This window comes from Anas platyrhynchos, chromosome Z (genome assembly GCF_047663525.1).
Source record: "Anas platyrhynchos isolate ZD024472 breed Pekin duck chromosome Z, IASCAAS_PekinDuck_T2T, whole genome shotgun sequence".
Taxonomy (NCBI): domain Eukaryota; kingdom Metazoa; phylum Chordata; class Aves; order Anseriformes; family Anatidae; genus Anas; species Anas platyrhynchos.
In genome coordinates this window covers 19121203-19144403 of record NC_092621.1, presented here as the reverse complement: position 1 = coordinate 19144403, position 23201 = coordinate 19121203, and the positions used below count along the sequence as shown (strand labels likewise).

Sequence of the window (23201 nt, the reverse complement as noted above, 5' to 3'; positions counted from 1 at the left end):
AGGAAGATGACATTTTTGGTGACCTCAGCTTCAAGCTGTCAATCCAAGAATAAGGGAAATGTAAGCATTTCACGAGAATTTTGCGTGCAATTTAAAAAAGCCAAGATAAATGTAAAGGTAAGAAGGCACTCCTGAAAAGAGAGAGCTGGGAAGCCACAGACCAGTTGGCCACAGATTTCTTTCAGAAGAACATTCAAAATATTGTAAATAGTCTTTGGTGACTTTGAACAAACAAACAAAAACTTTACTGGAATTTTAAAACAGGATAGAAGCTTAACAGACATCTTCAAAACTATCATTGTTTCCTCAGATAAGACGCTATTGGATATGGGATGTTAGAATTCCAATAAATCGGTGTAATACCGTCTGGTAAAAACAGACATATTAGAAAAGGGCCAACAAGATAAAGTTCATCACATGGTATGGAAAGCTTGTTAAGCAGGCGGCGAATAGAGTGATCATAAAAAGTCCAGTTCTTTGTCCCTTTCTACCTCAAGCAGTACATCACAATGAAGAAGTCCATAGGACAATTTGTATAAGCACAGCCTGCTATAATAGACTCAGAATTCAGTCCAAAAATAGTGTGTCCCAGTGGGGAAGAACATGACAGGGTAATACAATCAAAATCAACATGGGGACTTATACCATACATTACATATTCCCCATGTGACATGATCAGGACAGCTCAAATACGCTTTGGATGTGGACACCTCATGGACAGTCCCACCAGAGCCTTCACAGAATCTCAGAATTATTTAAGTCGGAAGGGACCTCTAGAGATTACCTGTTGCAACCCTTGCTCATGCAGGGAGACCCAGAGAAAGCTGCCCAGGACCATGTCCAGGTGGCTTTTGAAGATCTACAAGGAGACCCCACAACCCGTCTGGGCAACCTATGCCAGGGCTCCCTCACCCTGGGGTAGAGAAGTGCTGCCTGATGTTTGGATGGAAACTCCTGTGTTCCAGTTTGTGCCCTCTGCTCCTTGTCCTGGCACTGGGCACCACTGAAAAGAGCCTGGATCCATCCTTTTTGCACCCTCCCTTCAAGCATTTATAGACATTGATGAGATCCTCCTGAGCCTCCTCTTCTCCAGGCTGAGCATCCCAGCTCTCTCAGCCTCTCCTTATAGGTGAGGTTCTTCAGTCCCTTCATCATCTTCATGGCCTCCATTGGATCCTGTCCAGTATGTCCATGTCTCTCTTGTACTGGGGAGCCCAGAATTGGACACAGTCCTCCAGGTGTGGCCTCACCAGGGCTGAGCAGAGGGAAAGGATCACCTCTCTTGACCTACTGGTAATACTTTGCCTAATGCAGACAAGAATGCCATCAGTTTTCTCAGTGTCGAAGGCACGCTGCTGACTCATCTTCAACTTGGAGTCCACCAGGACTCCTAGGTTGTCTCTTTTGTGGAAACTTATCATAAGAATGTTTTTATTTGTTCCATAACAATGTGATGAAATGCAAAGCATGTATTTAACCCAAAAGTAGAAGCAGATTAGAGGGGCACCAAGCATGATGGGACATGTGTTTGGTGGAACATGGTGAAATTCATAATGGTTTTGATAAATTGTAGGGATGAACTGAAATTAACAAAATAGTACCATGTACAGAACTGTGAAAAGTGAGAGATGTCTGCACGAAATGAAGAGTAGTAGACTAGTAGACTAGTGGGTTACAAAGTGACTAGGAGTTTAAATTGTGGTGTTGATGCAAAACAAACAAACATCGTTCTGGGACATATTAATAAAAGTGTGATACATGTGGGGTACAGGAAGCAGCAATTTCCTTCTTTATGGCAGAACTGAAACCACAGCTGGATAACTATGTAATTTGGGGTGCCATGGTTGAAGAACACTGTAGACAAACTGGAAGGAGGCCAAAGGCAAATATGATAAGTGGGTTGAAAAACCTGACCCATCAAGAGAGGTTGAAATGGTTTGTTTAGTCTAGAAAATGGAATATTGGTGAGAGACAAAACAGTGTGTAAATATATAAAACGCCAGTAAGAACAGTAGAAAATTTCTTATAAGAAATTATTTCTAAGAGTTATGCACGAATATTAAGGGACGGAAACTGTAGGTGCAGGATGTAGAATTGTGATTTAGCAAGACAGTGTGAGGTTAGAGGAATGGTAGCATCATTAGAGCATTAATGCTGAAATAGTAAGGTACTGCAGAATTACTTTAGTATGGACAGCACTGACTTTTGGCACGGGAACTGGAGAATAGAAACAACTGTTATTCATGAGACCTAGGTATACTTGAACATAAAGATCAACACTTTTTTCATCAGATATTCAGACAATGAAGAATTAATGACAATTTTAGCATGCCTAGTCATAGAAAATAAGCTCGTATGGCATGAACGTAAGTAGACTCTAAATTGAATAGGCAAATAAACAAAGTACATACAAAATAAAATTATTGATTTCAAAGGGACACATTTTGTTAAATTAATGGAATTCTTATCTGGACAGAGAAGCTCTGGGTCCTAACTATTCCAAAGCCACAGGATTTCTTCTATCCATGCTGTGAAATATGTCAGGAATCTGCATCCTAAAAGAGAAGGGAAAATGTGTAGAAGAGGCTTCACTTATAGCTGGATTACTAACCATCTTTCAAAGAAATATTTGGAATTAGTAGACATCTTAGAAAATAAAGGGGAAAAGTACTTGTATCTCCAAGATCAAGAAGAGTAATAATTAATGCTGAACAGAGGCTGGAAGGAATGTACCTTCAGGGACAAGGCTTGAAATCTGTCTTGCTTAATACTTCATGATAACTTGGCACAAAATACAGGGGCTTTCTGGTGAAGTCTGCCCACAACAAAACAAACAAACAAACAAACAAAATAACAGCAGCAAAGCATTAACAGAAGAAAATGGGGATATCATACAGGGAAAGTGGGATCACCTTGAAATCTGAAATAATACCAATGGGACAGAACTGAATAGCATAGATCATTTAAATCATGAACTTGGGTACTAATATAGACGTTCTTCATGCAAACTAGAAACCCTGCTTTTGGAAATGACTAGGGAAGAGAAGTACCTAGACATAAAGGGTTACTCTAAAATGACTAGGAGCTTTTTCTAATGGGATACAGCTGTGAATAAGGCAAATGCTTTTCTGTGACATGCCAAAACAGGCACTTCTAACCGAAACAAGGAAGAGCTAGATCTAGTACAAAAACCTGGCAACAATATCTCTCAACAATATATCTCAACAATATTAGATACAATTTTATTCACCCCTTCCCAAGGATACACAACTGAAACATAAAAGAAAAGAGGCTAGTATGATGTAAGAGAAAATAGAAAGTATATTTTACAAGGAAAATTGGAAAGATCTTGATTTATTAAAGCAGCGAGAGAATAGCTCAGAAGGGATATTATGGTTTTCTGTAAATACATCTGAGGAATAAATACCAGTTAGAGGAAAGAAGTATTTAATCTAAATAATAATGATGGCACAAAAATAAAGGGACATAGACCAACCATGAGTATGAATAGAAATTAGAGATACAGCCATTAAAGCAAACAAGTTCTTCAACTGCCATCCATAGGGAATAGTGGGGACAGAAAACTAATTGCTTCTAATGGACACATTACGCTCATGAACGGGATGATATAACATAGCAACAAGTGACTGCAGGGATTGAATGTAATGATCTAGAAAGACCTTTACAGTCTATTGCTTATATTGTTAAATATATATATATATGTATATATATACACACTTTGTATCGAAGATAGGATATAAAATGTTCAGTTTCCCTTGCAGGTTAGAAAACAATGTAAATTTTCTGTTAAGATACTGAAGCACTGGAGCAAACTTGCTAAGAAGCAGGTGGTTTCAAGAACCACTCGAGCAAATGTTTGGTACGGCTTTTCCGCGTATAATTGGACAGGCTTACAGGCATGAGTTAGTCTTTTGAGGTCCCTTCCAATGTTAAATTTCTATGAAAAATATCGGCTCATATTGTTCCAGACTCTGCCTTAGCAAAACTTAGAAAAGCTATTTCTGAGAAAGCTATTGAGTAATTTACACTCTGTAACTTTTGGAGATGTTTGCAGTGGTACATTATTTATTATTTTTGCAGCTAGGAAATTCATAAAGTAAAAACCAATTCCCAGCAGGAGATTGGAAGCTTTTGGCTTTCATACCTGGGGAGGCTGGTATACACAAAACAGAATACTGTTATTGTATTTAGTCTTCTCTAGCAGAGAAATTGCAGTTTGATGTAAGCTCCGTGGTAAAATGCTTTTCTTCTCTGAACTTCCTCCCAGAGTGGCAACAGGATCCTCTGTTCCATCATCCTGGACCACTACCAGGGACCGTCAATAATCAACTACGATGATGAGAATGGCAAAACATGCATGCACATTGCTGCTGCAGCAGGCTACAGTGATATTATCAGCGAGCTGGCTAAAGTCCCGGAGTGCAACCTGCAGGCCCTTGATGTGGATGACAGGTAACCATGGAAACTCTGAAACTGAAATTGCTGCTTCCTTTCTATTAACCTGAGACTAGGTCTGTTTATTCTGTAATCATGTTTCCTGTTTCACAGGCCATGGCCTAGTTAATGAACTGCACTTACAGAAAACTGTGTTTGCTCAGAAACCCGGCAAAGCACTCCTGCTCACATCTAGTATAATAACTGGCTACTAGGAATGTTATTTAACTTTGTGTTTCTGGTAGGAAATGATAAGACTATATGTGAAAGGACTTTGTCACTGCTTGACTTAACTTCTTTCAATCAAAATGGGCATTCTTCTCAAAACAATAGAACAGGATCCTACATCTTGAAGCTGTGATCCTGCTGCTATTTGCATACAAGACACGGCAACATTCCCTTGTTGCTGATCAGATGCTAACACAGCATTCCTAGAAGGACCAGGGAGCCTTTGCCTTCTATTCTCACAAGGGAAATGAAATCACTGTATCATAAATTCCTGTATCACACCATATCCATGTCCCTTGGAATTTTGCTGCAAAGTTAATTAATGCAAATAGACCCAACTGCCCAGTCTGGGTTGATTATCCTGCTCAGTGGAGCAAAAGCCAAAGTTTTCTTGGCTTAGGTCTTCAGGTACTTAAAATAATAGCATTCTTCATGGAAAAATCCAATAAAATGGAACAGAAATAAAATCAACAGAGTTCTGGAGAAGTTTCTAAACATTGGGAAAGCGTAGTAGAGAAGGCTCTGTTTCTGTGGAAAGAAGAGGGAGGGGAGGAGCTACTACAGTTAAGAGTTCAGTAAAGAAAGTACCTTCTATTACGTGTTCGTAGGTATTTCCATAGAAGGTATCACACTTGAAGAAGGGAAAAGATAAGCTGTTAAATACAAATACACAGTACTTTTCCATTCCATGCTGTTTCTGACTGCACCCATCTGAAATCACTGTGACTGCAAGAAAGGGCACAGAAAAGTCAATTTTATTCTTTCTTCTTGCACATTTTCCTTGTGTTTTTTTCTGTGCTTTCAGAGATTTCACAAGAGTGAAGTATTACAATTTTGAAAGTGGACAAAAGTTTAGAAAGATGAGCATCCACTGCCAATAAGAAAATCAGCTTGATTCTCCCTCTAAATTCAAGACAATTATACCTTGTCCAGTCTGTGCCCACCAAGGAACATAAAAATTGTCAGAGACAATGACAGCCTGGTAGATGTGTCCAGTCCTTCTACTTGTTTTGGAGAGGCTTCTTTTCCTGTTGCCTTCATGCCCACCATGGCTAATTGTGTTTGCTGTAAAGATGAGAAGGGCTTGTCCCTCTGTGGTGGACACTACAAAGATTTTTTTTCAAATTCTGCTCTGAGAACCTCAGAAGCTTCTCCCACTCTACAGCTCCAGCAGTGGAAGTGATGCTATCATATAGCATGCATTGGCATCCTTCAGCACCATATCTACCTTTATTACAGCCAAACAGATGCACGTAGACAGATGCTGGTCTATGGTTTTATTCCTACTACTGGGAACTACATCAATGTGGGATAAATTGCTGAAGAATTCCGTAAAATGGATGTTGTGAATCTGGACAAGTAGCATAGGAGCACACCTCATTGTGTCACTAACAGTTTACATAGCACAATTGTTAATTTATTTTAATGATGTTTTCCCATTTTCCCTAGGACGCCTTTGCACTGGGCTGCAGCAGCAGGGAAAGCTGACTGTGTGCAGACACTGCTAGAGCTGGGGATAGACAGCAGCCCTCGAGACATCAATGAAAACACTCCTCTGACATATGCAATGTACTGTGGTCACACAGCGTGCATCAAGCTGCTGTCTCAGGAGAGCAGGTAAAGGAAAAGTTCACACTTTGCTCATATTAGCACTGACTAGAAAATAAATTCATTACTTTCTGTATGCTGCTGAGGGGTTTGAGCCCTGTGTGATGGCTCAATTCATATGCAATACTGAACCCAAATTTTCCACAAAGATAGCAACGTTAGAATTAGTCATCTACTGAAGACTCATCACTGTGGTTACAGTGTAAGTCTGCCAGTCAGTGGAGGGTTCTGAACCAAGACAATGTGGGTATAGCTACTGCTCAGACACCTTTGTGCACAAAATCTATCCTACAGCCTTTAGATTTATCTTTCAGCCTTTAGTTATATGACCTCTGCTTTTTTGAAATCTCTGCACACTGGCTGTGTATTCATGTAATCAGACAGAGAGATAGATTGAAAAGAAAAAAAAAATAGTTTTGCCAGACAGATAGTAAAATAAATTTTAAATTTTCATGTTCATGGTAAGGGCTTGGGATTATTTTCTTAGACTACTTCAGTTCTCTACTTCAATTATCTCTTCTTATCCTGTTGGTTTTTTTTTCTGTTAAAAAAGATATAATTCTTTTACCATTGCTTATGATCTTCCTCTTTCTTCATATTTCTCAGGTTTCAGCAGCTGTCATTTAATTCATTTCAGTTCTACAACTTTGGTAAACGAGCACACACTTACAAAGACATTTATCATCACATTTCTTTGTGCTTGCCCCTCCTTTCCAGTCAGCAGGCAGTGTTATTTCCTGTGTTATAAATGGTGAGACATGGGTAGTGTTACATCTCCTCCTACTACTACTGCGCTGCGCTCTGCCTGAGGAGGTCTGCAAAGCTGATTAGTCAAAATCTCATCTAAAAACCACTACAGCAACACCACTGTAGGTAATTATCTTGATAGGTCTTCTGAAACTGTGCCAGGCCTGTTCAATACACGGGTTGGTGACCTCCCCCAAAAAAAAAAAAATAATAAGGCAAGCAAGGGAAAGGCAAGAAAAGGAAAGGAAAAGAAATGTGAAGTAGTGTCTTTCTCACAGTGTTAGCAATGACTGTATTGTTGGAAATATCATTTTCCTAATATGACATAATACAAAGACTACTTGGTTTTAAAGATCCCTGTGTGTTCTTCTTGTTGTTATTGGATCTTGCCTCACTATTAAGGATAATGATTCTGCAGCTGGTAGATACTGAAGCCAGAAAAGTTTGTTGTTTTTTTTTCCTGATAGCTGCACTGAGTCTGCTTGAAGATAAGTGTAATGCAATGAACCCCACCAGAAAGAGTGAAGTAATGCAGTATCATTTTCAGTCTTTGTTAATTACATATTTGGACTCCTTATTTTCTCCCACTGTGAGCCACCCCTAGAAATGTATCTGAACAGTATGTACCCCATTTCGTGGTCTATCACAGGCAGTGTTTATTTCATTCTTTGCTGAGTAATGGCACCACATTTTGATTTGTACTTCCAGTAGATCTGAGCTGGTTCATCAGTTTCCCTCTCCAAACAATAGAATCCTAAAGAAAGAAGGAAGATTCAGTATGCTGAACAACATCTTCTCCTGCAAAAAGAAGAAAGAGGACCAGAAAACCAATCAGAAAGATAGAAGCAGAGACAGATATCCTACAGAAGAGACTTCGGAAGTAGACGACATCATCACCACTTTTGATTGCATCATGGACACAAACTGCAAAGACATCCTGGATGAGTGTGTGACCACCACTGACTTCAAAAGAAGGAGCACAGACACAAAGTACCTCATACCAGAACAGAAGCCTCCAGACTGTCATGGTCTTCTGCCTATCCGAACCCAGAGCCTCCCCCCAATCACGGTGGGCAATTCCTTCCTCACTGCTTCCCAGAGCACAGCTTCAAGCATCTCCTCCAGCACCAGCAACCACCATTTTGCACACAGGTCTCAAAAGAGCAGGAGTGAACATGACTTGCTGGATCACAGAAGCAGCTGCCAGGCTTTGCTGGACAACCCCTGGAACACAGAGTCTAACCAAATACACTCCTACAAAGTCTGTACCAAAACTCCTGCAGACAAAATGATAAATGGCATAAACTCTGATAGATCTCACCATGTGCTTTTGTGCCCTCCCCGCCTTCCCTCACTCCCCAGGTCTCCATCAGGTAATTTCTTTCTTCTCTATCTCCCATATCCTACAATCTCTGTTGATGTGGCAAGCTGAGTAAGAAAAGATAGGTAAGTCTGCCCCATAATGATTCCATTTCTTTAATATGTTTTTTTTTCAGTTTATTCTCTTTGTATGTCCAGGAGGTGGATCTTTGTGGTCCTCTCCAACTCAGGATATTCTCTTATTCTGAGCAGTAAAAATGCAGATATTGTACGTACAGGACATGAGCTGACAGCTGAAGCAAGAAGCTTAGGTGTGGGAAATCAGAGATATGAGTAGACATCAGAGTTCTAATTATGAGAATCAGGTATCTGATTAGGTCTAGCAGCAAAAACAAAGGTAATTAGGAGACATGCATGGTACCTGAGCAAGGTAAGAGCCTCCAGATCACATACATGTTTCGTGAATTGCAAGTTAATACCTACTGTCATGCCCATTGCATTCTGTCTTCATTTAACCCTGGAAGCAGATGTGTAAGGGAGAAGTACTGCTTTCAGATCTTTAACTCTGCTGAGAGTTGCTTCTGGTGAAGTCAGTATATGTCTGCACAAAGAAATGAGCTGATGCAGAGCCATCCAGCACAGCACACATGGACTTACCTGACTCCAGGTCCCTTCCCACTCTCCCAGCCCCAAGCTATTTGATTTAATGTGCTGTGCTGAGGTTTTTTCCATAGCTGAATTCAGGTTGCTAAATTTGCAGAGAGCGTAAATGGTTTTATGTTGTGGTTTGGAAACGGCAGTGTAACAATAATGAAGTAGAGTATCAGAATTCTGAAGTAAACTCAAAACAAGCGTTTGGCAAGATTTGGGATCTAGTACTTTGACTCTCATCCATGTTTAGATTAATCTGGCTGGATGGCCTGTACACTGGAGTTCACTTTAACGTATCAGAGTCTCCAACTTCATTACCTTTGGGATTAGTCTCATGCCAAAATTAAGCACGTCTAGCATGCCTTCCAACTGTAATATCCAGTTGAAAATGAAGCAAGCAAAAGCAATTGCCAAACCTACCAGTACACCATTACAAGGACTAAACATGATACAATAAATTAATCTAACCTCCCCTCAACAGGCATGAGCCATTATCTTACAGCTGAAAGAGGAGTGAACAGAAACCCTGTCCAAGAGGAACCCTCAGTTAGGTCAGGTCACTACGGAACCCTGCATGGCACTGCAAGCTGTAGTAACTCCTAGGCAAAGAGAGACGTAGAACAGCAAATCTTTATTCACTTCTCTAATAATGAGAGGAGGTAAGGCAATTTCAGAATGACAGGTGATTTTACACTGTGCAACTAAAGGCCAGAAATAGTTTTGCAGCATAAAAAGAAGCTATTCAAAAAGTTCCACTTCCTGAACATCAGGCCAAGTTCCTGAAAACTCGATAGACCTGGTCTGTAGGTGTAACTACTTTTTTACTGTGCACTCTTCAGCTGTTCACTCAACCATACAAACCTCAAACTACATATAGCTATCAAGGATTGCTCCAGCATTATTCTTTCTATGCTGAAGTCTGCAAGGTTCAGCTCACATGTGGCAGACAAGAAAACCTGCAGGGCTTCCTTGCAACCCAAATATAATAGGGCCCAGTGAGGCTGAGATGTTTGAGATCTTTTGTTTGTTCAGCAGGAGGAGGAATGAATTAAAACTGGATAAACCATACCAGAGGGTGACTATGGGGGAATACTTCTTGGTGGAATTAGCTAGCCTATGAATACTTCTTATGGGAAAGTACCGTCCCACCCATTTCTTTTCTTGGGAAAGAACATCCTATGACCAAAACCAAAACAAAAAACAGGCCAGTGACTGAGAACAGACTCCATCACTTGCACTAGGACTCAGTAGAGGAGTAGCAGTCTACATGCATGAACGAGGGAAAATCGCATCAGTTATGGAAAATCTTCTAATCACTGCAGTGGGAGCTAGCTTTTCTTTGTCCAGATGAAGAACAGAGCTCTGGCAGTTTATTATCTTCTCAGAGGAAAGCAGCCTGAGACTGCTGCAAGCCCAGCTTTCTGTGTACCTGCTGCCTTTAACGAAACTTTTCAACAACAAAAAATTCCTTTAGCTGGCATAAAGGACTTCCATTGAAGTGAATGAAATAAAAGCATGTAAGGAGGCAGAGAGTGTCTGGCAGGAATACATTGCACAACCCAGATATTGTCTAACATTTTCTCGTGCTAAAAAGAACAGCTTATCCCTTTTCATGCTCATGTGTGTGGTTTAAATCCGTCTGCCCTGTAATTAAAGCCACCTGCCTTGCAGTGAATTAGAACTGCATTTACTGTATGAGCTTCAGGGCCTGCAGGTCTCCAGCGCACAGAAGTGCTGTGCCTGCACGACTTGCAGGGATCAGAAGAAAACCGTGCCCTGGCTCCAACCCAGCCAGCAGCACCGCGCAGGCAGCGCTCTCAGAAAGACATTTCCTCGTTGCTTTTTTCCTGCAGGAGGCCTAGCTGAGGGGGAAAACAGCATCTGGTCTTTGGTGGACACTGAAGTGTTAATACTCTATTTCTCCAGGCATGGCTGTGGGGGCTGCGCGCAGCTTTCCAACATCTGAGACAGGACTGTGGGTGTCGATAAGCTAGGGGAGCTCAGTCTGAAAAATATTTTCTTAGCTAACACACGGTGTTGATTGTCTTGCATGACCACGCCTTTTATTAAAGTCAGAGCTACTTTTTGTACTCACTGCTACCAGGGCAGCTGGCATATCAATGGGGGATTTCTAGAGGTTTTTTTGTTCTGTTTTCTGTGCTCCTGGAAATGAAAGATGAGTCAATTTACTAGCCCAGCCCGAAATTCAAAGGGAAGAGGTTGCTGTGGGTAGGAGTGAGACTCACCTATCACACTAGTGGTTTATCTCAGAATAACTGCTTTGTCTTACTCTGCTGAGTTGAACAGAGATGGACTGCAACAAAAATGACTGCCAATATTGCAGGAGGAGTCCTTGCCAGCCACAGGGCTGAGCTGGCAGCCACCATCTGAAACGTTTTGCATTTGTGACCTTTGCAATCATCTCTTTTTGCAAAATGCACTGCCACCTACTTTTCATTGGGAAAATGGTATAAATGAAGAAATTCCTGGTAACGTGGACAAAGCAGGGCTGTCTCAAACAAAAAGGCAGCTGTTACCACCCTCTAACCGGATGGAGCCTCCCTCTATCACCCATTCATCCTGCAGATTACTAAACTGCCAGGTCTAATGCAATACTTTTTAATAGGTTTGTACAGCAGTCCAGTAATTTCTAGTTGCTTGAATAGGTAACATTAAAAGGAAGGCTATTATTACTCGTCTGTTGGCGTAAGCAGTATGATATAGTCAAAAGGGAAACAGTTCATGTCAGGAAAGAGTAGAGCAACACTGATCAATGTGGCTGTTTCTTACTCAAAGTGAAGAACTGATTTACAGCGAGACATTCACCATAATGTCACTGCTTTTCCACAAAACAGACAAACAAACAAAATTATAATGCAAATGTGTATCCCAACAAGAAGGAAAATCAGAGATCAAACTGTAAAAAAAGAAAAAAAAAAAAAAAGTCAATAAACAAAATGTGAACAGTCCTGCACTTTACAATCAAGAAATTAGAAATTGCTTCTTTTCCATTTCAGATGCCATCATAAATATGCCCTCAGGGGTGACAAAGATAATGTCTTACAGAAAGAAGAATCCTTTTCTTCTCTGATATTATGTAAAGCATATAGGAAGGAAGAACAGAAGAATAGTTCCACTTGATGCCAGAACCTGTAGACATTTTTTTTTTCCAAGCATTCATATCAGCCTCACAAATATGATTATGCTTTGTACTTTTGTTTTGCTGCCAGATAACCCCATTTATGAAATAAATATATCTCTTGATAGAAAAAAACAGCCTGCCCTCATCAAGGCCATAATGGTACATACATAATAAGGCATTAGTGCTCAGTGTAAGCATCGCAATAAAACCAATACAACTTGAATTGCTAATGGGAGCAGCTGGCTTGATTTTCTTCTATTTTGGAGTCAATATAATTATTTCTTTGTGCACAGAGTATGCAATATGTGTAGAAGACATTTACCAACCTTTACACACACCTTGTGATTACCTTGGAGAGATATTAAAGACCAAATAAAGAGTAAAACATGGGAAAAGGAGAACAAAGTCTGTTTGTATTAGATGCAGCTCATCCATAACAGACTCTTCGTGCTTTAGCTCAATACACATTAGCTTTACCCATGGGAACCAAAAGAATGATCCAATGTCTATCAGCTGCTGTAGGCTTTGGACCAGGATCTTGTTCCATGCCAAGGTGAAGAATGCACTGCTCTGTGTGGGTTTTATCTGGTCTACACCAACTTAGCTCTTTGCACACAGAAACCATTTAGCTAGTAACGCTTGTACAGCAGTCTTGACAATTACTTCAGTAATTACTTCTAGGACACTGTTCTGTAACTGCTTTTCTATAGGTTTAGCTTGCCAGGCCAGTAATACACAGATGTATTCAAGTACCAGCCACAAAGCCATCAAAGCAATTTGTATCATTTCATTTCTTGTTATTGCTTAACATGTTCTACTAGATCCAGCCTGTGCCTCCCTTCATCTCTGCATGCAAACAGAACATATGCTTGTTCTGCAATGAGCTGTGTTGCAATGCCATGCTGGGCAAGCAGCGGTTTGAGAAGACATCTCAAGGCTCCTTACATGGATCACCTCAGATCTGGGGACAACAAAAATGAAAAATCTGAGAGATGCCAACACCACTCAGTATGATCAAGTCGGAGAAAGGATCTGGGGAAAATGTTGATTTGGAGTTTGAGTTTCTATTTTTTTAATAATATTTGATGCGGTGTTTGTGTAGTGAAATGCATTATATCACCTAACACATAGTCTATTTTAACAGCACTAGACCAAAGTCAGCTTTGGTCTAAGCCAGTAAAATGCCACAGCTAGAAAATTTCTATTTCCAGTGTCTATTCTTGGTAAAAGCAAATTGCCAGAAACATAGTTTAATAAGAATCCTTATCTGTTTGTATCAGTTCTGCTATATTTCATCTGCAGCAAAACTAATCTGCTGACAGACTTCCTCTAGCCTGATTTTCCAACCAGGAGTTGAACTCTGTGTTATAGTGCTTAGAAAGGCAGAGACAATATTAGAAAAGTTTTTGAGCTCAGCTTTCACTCAGAAGGTGGTGAGGCACTGGCCCAGGCTGCCCAGAGAAGCTGTGGATGCTCCATCCCTGGGGGTGCTCAAGGCCAGGCTGGATGGGGTTTTGGGCAGCCTGGTCTGGTGGGAGGGACCCCTGCTCAAGCAGGAGAGGATGGAGCTGGGTGATCTTTAAAGGTCTCTTCCAACCCAAACCATTCTCTGATTCTAGGATTCTACAATTTTATTCTGAAATTAAATCTGTCTAATTGAACATTTCTTCAAATCTAGCATCCAAATATTCTTATGTGGACCTGGCTACTGGAACATGTCTAAACACCAATTATGATATTATATGAGAGCAAGTGTACGCACAGAAGTTACACTAAATCAGTCATTTTTTAAATATGTAAAGAGCTTTCTTCAATCATTTCTTTCCTATTATTACATATCCCTGGTAAATACTTTTTTTCTTTAGAAACCAGAGATCTACTGTGCATCTTATTATTCACAACTATTTTCTTACAATAATAGACTCTCTTTTTCTCCCACAGGTAAAAACTTTCAACAGATGTCCACGGGCCAACCCAAAATAAAAGATCTTTCTCCAGTACGGAACAGCCTAGCTCCTATATCTAACCACTGTGCTCAAAAAAGTAAGTACAATCAAGTCTCATGTGCTGTATCATACTGTGCGCCTCCGTAAGTGGCAGCTGAGTGCTTGAGGGAGGTTTCTTGGAAGGCACCACTGGAGATTGCTCAGTCCAACCCCCTGCCCACAGCAGGGCCACCTGCAGCAGATTGCTCAGGACCACACAGGTTTTGAATATCTCCAAAGATGTGATGGCACAACCACTCCAGGCAACCTGTTACAGTGTTTGACTGCCCCTGAAGTAAAAAGCTTCGTCTTATGTTTAAGTAGAATTTCCCGTATTTCAGTTTGTGCCCACTGACTGTTTTGCCTTCATAGGTTACCACTGAGAAGATTCTGACCCCTCTTCTTTACTTTCCCCAGTCAGGCATTTATATGCATTGGTGCAGGGTGCTACTCCTTCCCAGGTGCAGGATTTTGAATATCAAAATATCCTTTATTGAATATCACGAGTCTTGTCAGTTCATTTCAAAAACCTTTCCAGGTCCCTCTGAATGGCAGCACTTCCATCGTTGGTATCAGCCTCTCCCAGATTTTGACTGTTTGCAGAGTTGCTGTGCACGCACTCTGTGTCATCATCCAAGTCATTAATGAAAATGTTAAGCAGTACTGGCCCTAGTATCAGATCCAGGGGTATCTCACTAGCGACTGGCCCACCTCCAGCTGGACTTTGTGCTGCTGATCTCAACCCTTTTCTCCAGTGAGTTCCACGGAGCTGATCTAACAGATATAATCTAAATCAGCAGAGAGGAAAGCCTGGTGTTGCATTTGTTTTCCAGAGCAGAGACTGGAATTCTCACAGAGATGGGATTTTTCACTCTCAGAAGGGTTTGTGGATACCTACATGTCTCGTAGTGTTTCACAGGGGGTAGGACCTAATGTAACACAGTGACTTGCACTATGTAAGGGGTCATTGGAGATGGATGACAACACCCTCAAAACTGCACACCAGAGAAAGGCTGGGTATTTGGGATGAAAGCCAGGATAAGGAATGGCTCTTTTACAAACAGCATGAAAAATATCATAACAGACACTGATTTTTGCATCCTTTTGCTAGTGAAAATTAGAGGAAAGAGGATAACACTGAGATTATCAGGTTTCTGAAACAGATGATCCTTGATGATTTTCAAGACAGACCTCACTTTATCCTAAGCACAGCAGCTGGACCAGCTCTTGCACAAGGATGGGAACCATTCGCTTCTCTCATTCTAGAACGGACTGTTTTGGGAACTAAAATAAAGGGACTGAGAGAGCATCAGCCTTTTTCTTCTGCACTATCAGCCAGGTCTTCATCCTCAAGGAAGTAAGAAGAAAGATCCCAAAGGGTAGGGAAAGCCTCACCCTGCTCCAACAGCACAGGAGGAGTGCCAAGACTTAGTGAGTGTCCCAGGCAGGATGCACATATAAATTTCACATACAAACACTACTCCCAGCAGTGTCCTGCCCTCACACTCTTGTGCTCCACTAAGTCCAAATCCCTCCATGTATTTTGAACAAGGATTTGCAGTTTGCTATTTGCCATTCTGCAGATCTGCTAGGTCCGAAAGCATTGAAATTTCAAAGCTAAAGCCTCTTATGATGTAAGCTTCTGAAGCCGTGCTGCAGCTATGACAACATTACTAAAAATGAAACAGCAGAGGTATCTTTATAGGGAACATCAGACTGGGTAGGGGAAATGCAGAATCCTCCACTGCTGCTGCACAGTAAGTGAGAAAGGAAGAAGAATAACATGCGGAATACCGAGGTGGTATTGCCTGCCTCCTCAGGAGAAGGAAAATCTTCTAACTGCTTTGAAAACCCCAGCTCCAAGTCTTCTTTTTGTTTTCAAGCTTTTTATTAACATTCTTTATGTTTTCTAATTAACATAGTTGTAAGCAAAATCCTAAAAGGAAAAAAAAAAAAAAAAAAAAAAAAGATTTCATAATCAGTGGTGTTTTTGCAGAAATTCACACGGACAACAAGGATTTTAGTTCTAGTCTCATGCCAAAAAAAAAAAAAAAAAGTGCTCTATAAATGAGATATAACTATTATAGTTCATAATCATCATGTAATGAACTAACATAGCACATTTATCCAGGTGTCATTACTGCTTGAACATCAGATCAAGCTAATAAAAGAAAAGGAAAGTTATTTGCAAAATAGATTATGTTTCTTCTTTGTTAATACAAATGACACATTTCATCCTGGAGCTTTCCAAGTAACTGTTTCAGAGCCAAGATTTCAGTCACCATCCAGCCCTAAAAATATTACTGTTCCAGACACAGCCATTACTCAGACATATGGTTCCAGCAAAGAAGTTTGAGTACAAACATTTTTGTTTTTCTAGTATTTTCTTTTGTTACACTAGATGTGTGCTAAATACATGCAACAAAACCAGTGGAGGGAAAAAAAAAAAAAAAAAAAAAAAAAAGCCACTGAGTTGGAAAGATAAAATAAGCATAAATTAGAGAGAGAACTGAAACTTTTCAGAAATAAACAAAAAGAAGAAACATCTCCCAGAAAAGGAAGGGCAATGGAAAAAAAAAGAAAAAAAAGAAAAAAAAAAAAAAAAAAAACGGGAAGAGATGCTTTAACCTCCAAGTAAAAATATTTAAAGATACAGGTTAGGAGGAAGACAATAGTAATTATATGGTAGCTTAGGAAAAGAATACTTCAATAACTTTAAAATATAGTTTATGAACTCTCACACTCCAGACATTTCCAGGGCCAAAGGGGTACATCAAATGTCTTCATGAGTAGCCTTTTCATGACCTAGCATCACTGTTACGCGGCATGCTGCTGCTCCTCCACTCAAACACCCCTCCTACCTCATCCTGCAACTCTCCCAAGAACCCCTGGATAGCAAACTCACAGCCATCACACACCACTCTCACAGTGCCAGAATCATTTTCCAAGCAAATATGGAAATTCAAGAGAACTCTCTGCTGTTCTCACTTCTTCATGTGGCACAGAAAGTCTAAAGCCACACTGGGGCTATTACTTGTAGGGAAAAAAAAAAAAAAAAAAGAAAGAAAAAAAGAAAAAAAAAAAAAAGCTATTTCTGCAGGTCATTTAACAACAATTTCTGGGGATCAATAGTTACTTTTGCCTTTATTTATCATGACTGGAAATTTCACTATCATCCATGCATTAGGGATCCATGATCCATGTTAGGGGAGAGTATGGACGTTAGGCTGATGTTTTTTCCTTTCTTCAAGGAGTATGGGTTTGTGAAGGCATGGAGGTGAAATCAAACTAAACTGCTTACACCCTACTTAAACCCACCATTAAGGCTTATCAAGAACATAAAGTGTTCTGGAGATGTTTCACACAGGTGTAAACTTTGAATGCATGAACATATGCATATGCCCCAAAGAAATAACTGGCCTTCTTAGCATGCATTTGGCTTTCATGCCAAAATTTTGTGAACCCAAAGCATTTTAATCATGTGCCAGAAAAGATACAGGCTACTATATTGTACTCACACACACACAAATATATATAAATATATAAACTGAAGCAAATTACTAATGGTGCTTTTTTGTTGATGTTGGAAGCAACAGCTAAGCCATTTCCTGAACTTCTGAACAGAAATGAAACTTGAACATAATCTGTGAATTACATTAAATTGACAAGGGACAAGGAGGTCCAGTACAATACTGCCTGCTCTGGCCATCACAATTTGAATTGTACTGAAATTAGCCTGAAAAAAAAATCTTCCAAATTTTTAAATCCTCTCTGTGAAACAGCTTCTGCTTTGCCCCTGATAGACATCTGGTGAGTCTTAGACAATTACCACCCCTGATAAGTAAATAAAAAAAGATGTAATGTGTACAGGGAAAGATGGCAAGGAGAACTTCAGCCTCTTTGTCACAATGTACATGTATATAGTGAAAAAAAATCCATGTCTGCAAAACTCTTCTAGTGCTCACTAAAGACATCAGAGAGGTTCATTTGTGTTCAACGGAACAAATTTCTGACTCCTTAATTATACGCTAGGTAAATCTACTAGCACAAAAGTGCTTGCATGACAAAACTGTTGTGCTTCTGCTTTACTGTGGCACAGAAGCTGCGGGGTTTCTATTTGAAACTTTGCAGTTTTATTTCTGACTTGGGCACAGCCTGTATCCCCAGTTAGCTGTACTACTGTTGCTGACCCAGCCAGCTATTTCCCATTTTTCATGTGTACTTTTGGTGGCTTGGATTGTGTTTTTTTTCTTTTTTTCTTTTTTTGTCCTAAGTATAGTACTTTGCATGTTGTTTTGCTGAATTTCATTATCTAAATTTCTTACCATTTCTCCAATTTATCAAGGTCATTTTGCACCGTAAACCTGTTGTCCAGGAAATTATTACACCCCAAGTAACTCTTTTTGATGTTGTTTGATGAACAGTGAGAAGGTTGACTTTATATCTTCAAAGACTCACTTCTGAGAAACACCAGCACAGACAGGTTATTATGTATGAAAGTTAGATTAATATATCTGAAATCCTGAAGACCCCTTTTTTTCTGTCTTTTTAATCTACAGCCTTCAAGATACTCTACCCACTATTCTGTCTATAAGTTCCTCAAATGTGTTTAACATTTAGTTTATCTGGGGGGATTTTTTTTATTTTTTTTATATATATTTTTTTTGACATTAAAATTCACTTACAAGGTCCAGCTTTTTACAGACACATTGACTGCAGTACTTACCAATTCACTTCATACCAATTGATTATTTGGCCTGTTATTTCTAATAAGAAAGAGTTTATTTACAATGTTATTCTCTATTCAAACAGTAAAAGTCTGGATTATCTTAAGATGTTTTTTTCTGAAATTACACACGATTTTCATAGGATTAAGAGAGGATACTTTTCTCCGTTCTTAATTTGTGTAGAATTGCTTTCAATTTGCACCAGAAAAATTTCTCACTATGAAAAAGGAATAATCAAAGGGTCTGCTGGGAAAAATGTAAACAAGAATACTCAGGTTTTCAATGGGGTTAACTAGGAAATGAAATGATAACACCTGGCTGAGAAAGTCACCTTTTGAGCAGAGTACTTTATAGCAGAACTCTTTCTGCATGCAAAGAACCAGGACACCAACATGATACCAGTCAGAGAATGGCTTTTAATACCTAACCACTAGGAAGCATTTGTGGCTAATTTCAAAGGAAAAGCTATCGAAATGGGCAGAAAATCCAGATAACCTTCTGGAGGCTGCCACGACTAGTAGCATGAAACATTTCAGACACAAACATTGATATTGTATATTCATCATGACAGGTGCAGATGGAAGGAAATTGCAGGTAGATTGAGACTGCAACCAAGGAAAAACGAATGTGAAGAATAGTGAGGAAGGATCTCTAACCAAAATAGGTGTTAACTCTTGTTGGGAATCTCTGACATGGCTAGACTGAAAATAAATAAATAAATAAATAAATAAATAATAATAAATAAATTTTAAAAAAAAGAATGGCCAAGGCAAAGAGCATGTGAATTAAACAGTGAATAAAATGAATAGAGTCTAATGTAATCCACAACAAAGTCTAAGGCAGAGATAAAGAGGTCTACCATTAAGGTTTTGAATTCTCCTTTTAAAAACTTGTGTGATTAGTTAACAAGTTGCCTGACTGAAAGAGCTTGAGGACAAGCTTCTTTAGAGAAGGCACAGAACTGTACTAACCCTAAAGCACAAACACTGTTACACTGCTGGATGTGAGGTGGAGGTGAAGGATGCTCTAAATCCTCAGTTTCTCACAAGGCTGTTGACAAGCACAAGACATGCAACAGTTGCAGCTCTTGTGTCTCAGCACCGGTCTTAAGTGTGCTGTATTGGGCTGCTCTTGTGCCCTGTGACACGCAGAGCAGATGTTTGTACCTACCTTCATGACTGACTGTGCCTAGAGAAACCAAGATATTTTCCCAAGCTCTTCCATTTCATCTTCCTAATGTTTTTACCAGAGGGTTATAGACCACCTACCACACACAAAAGTTGTGTTAAAATTAATATATTTCCATGGAATATTTCTGTTTCAGTCAACCCTACATTTTCTGAAGAAAAAAATGGCTTCTGGAAATCTCTCTGAACAGACCGAATCTCTTTCAGACAAACTACAGATTCTGTGCTTATCAAAAGTAAACCTTTGACCTTGTTGGGTCTTAGGGATCACCAAACATGAAGTAAATCTCTTGATACTGGAATTCTTTTCTTCAGCTGAAGATTAGCCCTGACAGACTTCAGGGACTTTTTACCCATATATTTATCACATCTTTCAAATGTGGGTTTATTTATATACAACACAACAACAACAACAACAACAACAACAACAACAACAACAACAACAACAAAAAATAACAGTTCAAAAAAAGCAACAACATATCATTTGTAAAAATTTCATGCTTCTCATTCTTGTACACTCTTTCTCTCTCTCTCTCTTTTTTTTTTCTTTTTTTTTTTTTTCTGTAGTTCAGCTACCATCTCAGGGTGATAAGAAGTTTAAATCCCTGCCTTTAAATTCCTTAAGGACTGGAGCTGTCATTCTGCCACCAGCCCCAACCTCTAGATCCCAGAAGAGGGGACATTCTCAGAGTCATATGCTATATTCTTTCTTGCCTGGTCTATCAGGAGAGCCTCTGAAACCAAGCCGTGTCCTACCTGCAATCCCAAGCCAGAAGAAATCCAACCCTGCAGAAGAGCTTGAGAAATCCCTCACCAACAAAGACATTGAAAATTAACTCATTGCACTGGCATCAAACACATCAGCTGAAATACATCCAAGAGCTTGTTACAAGATAGGTATACAGTAAAATCTCATTAATTTGCACTACTGATGCTCTTGTGAACTGGAGTGTAAAAAAAAAAAAAAAAAAAAAAAAAAAAGAAGGAAAAGGGTAGCGCATCACAAAAGCTGCACTGTGTATTTATATAGGCATACTCATAGTTTTTGTTATGATGGAAATACTAAAGCTGTATTTAATGTTCTGTAAATCTATTTCGTGAATGGAGCCCTCATAACATGCAATCTTGTTGCAGCACTGTGCTGTCAAGCCTTCCCTAGAAAACAGGAAGAGTAAGATTTTCTGTGTGATTTAAGTCAGAATCAGAGAACTACAAATCAATGGGGATTCTCCGCAGATTGTAAGTGCAAGGGTGCTTCTTCTGAAGCTGTGTGCCATCAAAAATATCTTTTTAAGATAAAAAATGTAAGCTCAAAATAAAAGGCAATTTTATCAAATGAGCTTTTTTTTGGCTCTTTATTTTTCACATATTTTCTACATTGTAAGTTTGTGGGTTTTTTCTTCTTTTCTTTCCTTCTACAAGCCAAAAAATTACAATGAAACACTAATTCTTGTGGGACAGGCAAGGTTATAGCACATGTTCAAAACTGTCCCTTACACTGAAAGACATATATCTCTTTCATTTATAATTTTATATTTCTCAGTGACAAAAATGGAGTTGTTCATTGACAATTTCATAAAACAAGGATTGTATGATCCTGAGAAATTAGGCATTGTTTTATCACTTTTATCCACAAACTGAAGGAAATCTAACTAGATTGCTGTTTAGTTAAGAGCCTTGGCAAGTGCTGTAGCCTCTGACTAAACATTTCGCAAGGCTCTCCTTTCCTAGAAGCTGACAAAGATGCCAGCCTCCTCTTGCTTCAGGATTCTTATCTAAATCTCACTGCTATTACCCAGGAGGCTCCTCCATGTCTGATTACAGAGGACTAACCAAAGACCACTGGGCAAAGCACTCTGTGGGCAGCAAGGGGGGGAGGACAGCCCTCATTTATCACCTCATCCGTATCAACATTAATGGTAAACCTGTCTTACCTGAGTCCTACATCAAAAGCTCACCCAACCAGGATGCAACATTTCTGTCTGTCTCTAAAAAAGGGTTTTATTAGCTGTACAAATGTTTGTTTTGCTGTGTAACAGTAAAAGACAAACCTAGCATGAGAGAGAAGATAATCTCGTCCACAGAGCTGCAGTTTCCAATTGCCTTGTGGTAATGACTGTAAACAGAAGTATGGCTGGTGGTTGTCACAGACAGCCACTGAGAGCCAAAAGCACAAATATTCTAATCCAAATAGCAGGGTGTAAAACTCAAGTAGAATAAGTGACATAAACCCCCAGCTCCTTGCTGTAATCCATGAGAGTAGAAAGCTCGTGTGCTTCTGCCTAACAGGCAACCTAGTCCTTGAGGTTAATGGAAGAAATACTGTACAACAGAAGCATGCTTTGTCAAATGAAAAATCAGTTCTGGTACACTCTGTCTTTGCACCTGACCGTTCCTACTCAGTCCAGCTTCATTAAAAGGTCCAGAGCCCCTCCTTCAGACTTCTCTCCACTGCACAGGGTCACTGCCTTAGCTGCACTGCTCTCCAGAAGCCCTAGGCTTCCCTGCCCAGGAAGCCAACCAGCTGCAACCCCAAAATTCTCTATTCCGATGCCAGCCTTTTGACATACCCCCTCCTCACATGAGTGGTTCACAAATCACATTCAGATATCATAGAATCATGCAAATTTCAGTGTATCCCTTAAAACACTAACAAAGCTGAAAAATCAGTAGTGCAAAGTGGATGGTTTTGGGGTAGTGACAAGGAGGAAATGGCTGCAGTGACAAGAAGGAAAAGGCAGTTCATGCAGCTTAGTATGGCAGCAAATAGCCTCCATGTTAACCTTAAATGTCAGCATAGGCATTGCCATTGTTCACGTACCAGCAGTGTATAAACCTGAATAATGAACCATTTTTTATCAAAAATAATACTGTCTTTCAAACAAAATTCCTCAAAAAATGCAGAATTTCAGGTGCAGTCTCTTCTGTCTCTCTCTCCACTGTCTCCTCTCTACACAAAAAATTTGTGTGAGCAACTAACAGAAGACATCTGTTGTCTGATTTTTTTCTATCCTTTCCCTCCCTTTTTTTCTTAGCCTTTTTCTAGGAAGAAACTATTTTTTCTTCCCTGAGTCTTTAACCCGGGAAATAGGCTTTTTCAGAAAAGGAATGCAAAACTAATTGCATGTTCAAAGGTAAGTGTGGACTACAG

At 39.7% G+C, this 23201-nt stretch overlaps 1 protein-coding gene across 2 annotated transcripts in view; it reads left to right on the top strand.

The window, feature by feature from the left end:
- ANKRD55 (ankyrin repeat domain 55) overlaps positions 1–21401 on the top strand; it is a 49399-nt gene extending 27998 nt beyond the window's left edge. The window contains exons 5-9 of one of the 2 annotated variants that reach the window (XM_072031414.1): positions 4289–4473; positions 6133–6300; positions 7747–8411; positions 14093–14194; positions 20618–21401. In XM_072031414.1, coding sequence (XP_071887515.1) covers positions 4289–4473; positions 6133–6300; positions 7747–8411; positions 14093–14194; positions 20618–20886 — 1389 coding nt within the window. In that variant the 3' untranslated portion in view covers positions 20887–21401. The remainder of the gene's footprint in view (positions 1–4288; positions 4474–6132; positions 6301–7746; positions 8412–14092; positions 14195–20617) is intronic. The other variant, XM_027446766.3, reaches the window with a different exon arrangement.
- Positions 21402–23201: the final 1800 nt, after the last annotated feature.